This window comes from Chenopodium quinoa, unplaced genomic scaffold, assembly GCF_001683475.1.
Source record: "Chenopodium quinoa cultivar QQ74 unplaced genomic scaffold, ASM168347v1, whole genome shotgun sequence".
Taxonomy (NCBI): Eukaryota; Viridiplantae; Streptophyta; class Magnoliopsida; order Caryophyllales; family Amaranthaceae; genus Chenopodium; species Chenopodium quinoa.
Window position 1 is genome coordinate 1,556,348 of NW_018743136.1, and position 2,842 is coordinate 1,559,189.

Consider the following 2,842-nt stretch of genomic DNA (forward strand, 5'->3'; position numbering starts at 1 on the left):
TAGCCCCATTGGCATAGATGAGTTACTGTATGGTGTAGGAAGTGATGAAGATGATGATGATGATAGAGATTATGTGTTAGAAGATGATTTGGAGGGTGAGTCTGATGCAGATGAGTATTTGTTTCAAAAAGAGGATGAAGTTAATCTAAAAAATGAGTATGAGGAAGAGGATTGGCTAGGTGATTATGAGATTTATCAGGCTAACTTTGACTTAGATGGGGAAGAGGATGATGTTAGTGACATTGAAGAGTTGATGGAGCCAGAGGATTTTGATGCTGATAGTAGTGATGATGAGCAAAGGGAGGCAAGGGAAAGAGTGAAAGGTTTCAATTGTAGTGTAGTAGAATTGACACAATCACTACAAGTTTAAGCTGCTAAGGGTAATTTAGTTGCACAGCAGGAGGGGAACAAAGGGGGTGAGAGTAGTATACAGGTTGGGGAGAGTAGTAAACAAGTTGGGGAGGGTGGAAAACAGGCTGGTTACAACTCTGAATATGAAGAATCTGATGAAGAAATTCACACCCCTAGGGGAAGTGATGAAGAGGAGACAATTGGGGAAAGAAAGAGCAGGAGAGGTCTACTTGTAGGTCCTGAGACTGAATTTACTCAGTTTCAGTGGAAAGTTGGGCATAGATTTGCAACTAGGGAGGACTTCAAGCAAGTTGTTGCTAAGTTTGCAATTTTTCAAGGTAGAAATCTAACTATTGTGTCAGCAAATAAAAGTAGGCAACAAAGAATTGGTGTGAGGTGCAGTGAAGGGTGTCCTTTTAGGTTGTATGCCTCTTGGGACTCCAGAAGAGGTTCCTTTGTAGTTAAAATAGTAATGTCAGACCATAGTTGTATCAGAACTATTGAGAAAAACAAGCAGCTGAAAGGGTCATGGTTGGCAGAACAACTACTTGATGTGTTTAAGGCTAGGCCTCATGGCCAGCTATCATTTAAACAGCCAGGAGAGCATACAAGGTTATCATTAGGAAAGAGTTTTCTTACACGGTGAAGTGGCATGCTCACGAAAAACTTCATGGCTCCATGAGAGAGCATTATGGGAAGGTTGGCAGGTATCTTGAAGCCTTGAAAAGGTCCAGTCCAAACACAAAGTTGGACTTAGTCACATACATGGACAAGAATAAGCCTCCACAGATTTTTTTGTGGTTGTATGTCTGTTTTGAGGGATTGCAAAAAGGTTGGATGGAGGGTTGCAGAAAAATTATATATGTTGATGCTTGCTTTTTGAAGACATTCCTAGGGGGATAGTTGATGTCTGCTGTAGGCAGAGATGGGAATGATCAGATGTACCCAATTTCTTGGGCAGTGGTGGAGGGTGAAAATAATACTTCATGGGAGTGGTTTCTGAATAACCTCAGCAAAAGCCTTAAGCTTGGTGATGGTTCTGGAACTGTGATTGTATCAGATGAGCATCATGTATAAACTTCAACTGTTTTTGGTGTTTTTTTTTCTTTTTTTTTTTTTTTTGCTGAATTCATTAATACATATATTTGGTTATGTTGCTTTTTTTTGCTGAATTCATTGATACATATTGCTTTACTAGGCATTCTAAGAGGGGTTAGTGTGACACTCCCTCAAGCTGAGCACAGACATTGTGCAATACATATTTTTTCAAATTGGCACAAGAATTTCAGAGGTGATGAAATGAAATTGATGTTTTGGAGCTGTGCAAAGTTATATAGTGAAGCTGACTATAGAGATTCACTTAAGAATTTGGAGATAGCTAATGCTGCAGCTGCTGCAGCCTTCAAAAGTTACAACCCATATGTCTTCTGCAGGGCGTTTCTGAAAACTGATGTGAAGGCAGATGCCATCACATCTAACATGGCTGACACATTTAATGGGTATATCATTAATGCTAGGGAAAAACATTTGCTTTATATGTTGGAGGATATAAGGGGAGCTTTAATGAGGAGGCTGGTGATTAAGAGGCAGGAAATGGAAAAATGGAAAAGTGTTTTATGTCCAAGGATTCAGAAGAAGCTAGAATCAGAGAAAGGGGAAGCTGCTAATTGTGAGGTCATTCCTTCTTCACAGACTGTGTTTCAAGTGAGCCATATCTTGGACACTATGTATGTGGACTTAGAAAAAAGAATTTGCACGCGCAGAAAATGGTACATGTGTGGGATCCCATGTTGCCATGCAGTGGCTGCAATTTATTTTTTTCATAAGAAGGCAGAAGATTATGTTGATGAGTGTTATAAGAAGGAGATGTACTTGAAAACATATGGGAATTCAATCCCTCCAATTGAAGGTGAAAGGCATTGGCCTCAATCAGAGTTGAGTATGGATCCACCCCCCATCAAAGTGGGACCAGGAAGGCCATGGAAGAGTTGAAGAAAGGATCCATTTGAGGACCCTAAAAAGAAAGGAAAGTTGACCAAACATGGCATGGAAATGACATGCTATGTGTGTCAACAAAAGGGCCATAATAAGAGAAGGTTCCCCAACAGAGGAACTACTCTGCCACAAGCCCTAGATGAGCCTCCAACAAAGAGAACAAGGGGTAGGCCAAGGAAAGAGGCTGCAGCTTCCCAACCTATGCACCCATGCTCTTCTACTCATCTAACAACAACAGCTGAGCCTTCAAGAATAGGAAGGGGAGGTAGAGTGATTAGCAGGGGAGGCACCTTAGCTCGAAGTCAATGGGAAGGGGAACTGGCAAAGCTAGGGGAAAGGATGCTCCAACTAGTTGGGGTGGGAGAACTGGTAGGGGTGGGGAAGCTTCAGGCAGCATGGGAAGAGGTGTTACCACAACAACAGGAGGTAACAGGGGTGATAGAGGAACAAGGGGTGGTAGAGGATCAATGGGTTGAAGAGGAAAAGGAAGAAATCA

At 41.7% G+C, this 2,842-nt stretch overlaps 1 protein-coding gene across 1 annotated transcript; it reads left to right on the forward strand.

The window, feature by feature from the left end:
- Positions 1-1,257: 1,257 nt before the first annotated feature.
- LOC110732089 lies at positions 1,258-2,343 on the forward strand. Its single transcript, XM_021912002.1, has 2 exons — positions 1,258-1,387; positions 1,550-2,343. Exons 1-2 carry the CDS (start codon positions 1,258-1,260, stop codon positions 2,341-2,343), a joined length of 924 nt encoding a protein of 307 aa, XP_021767694.1.
- The last annotated feature ends 499 nt before the right edge of the window (positions 2,344-2,842 follow it).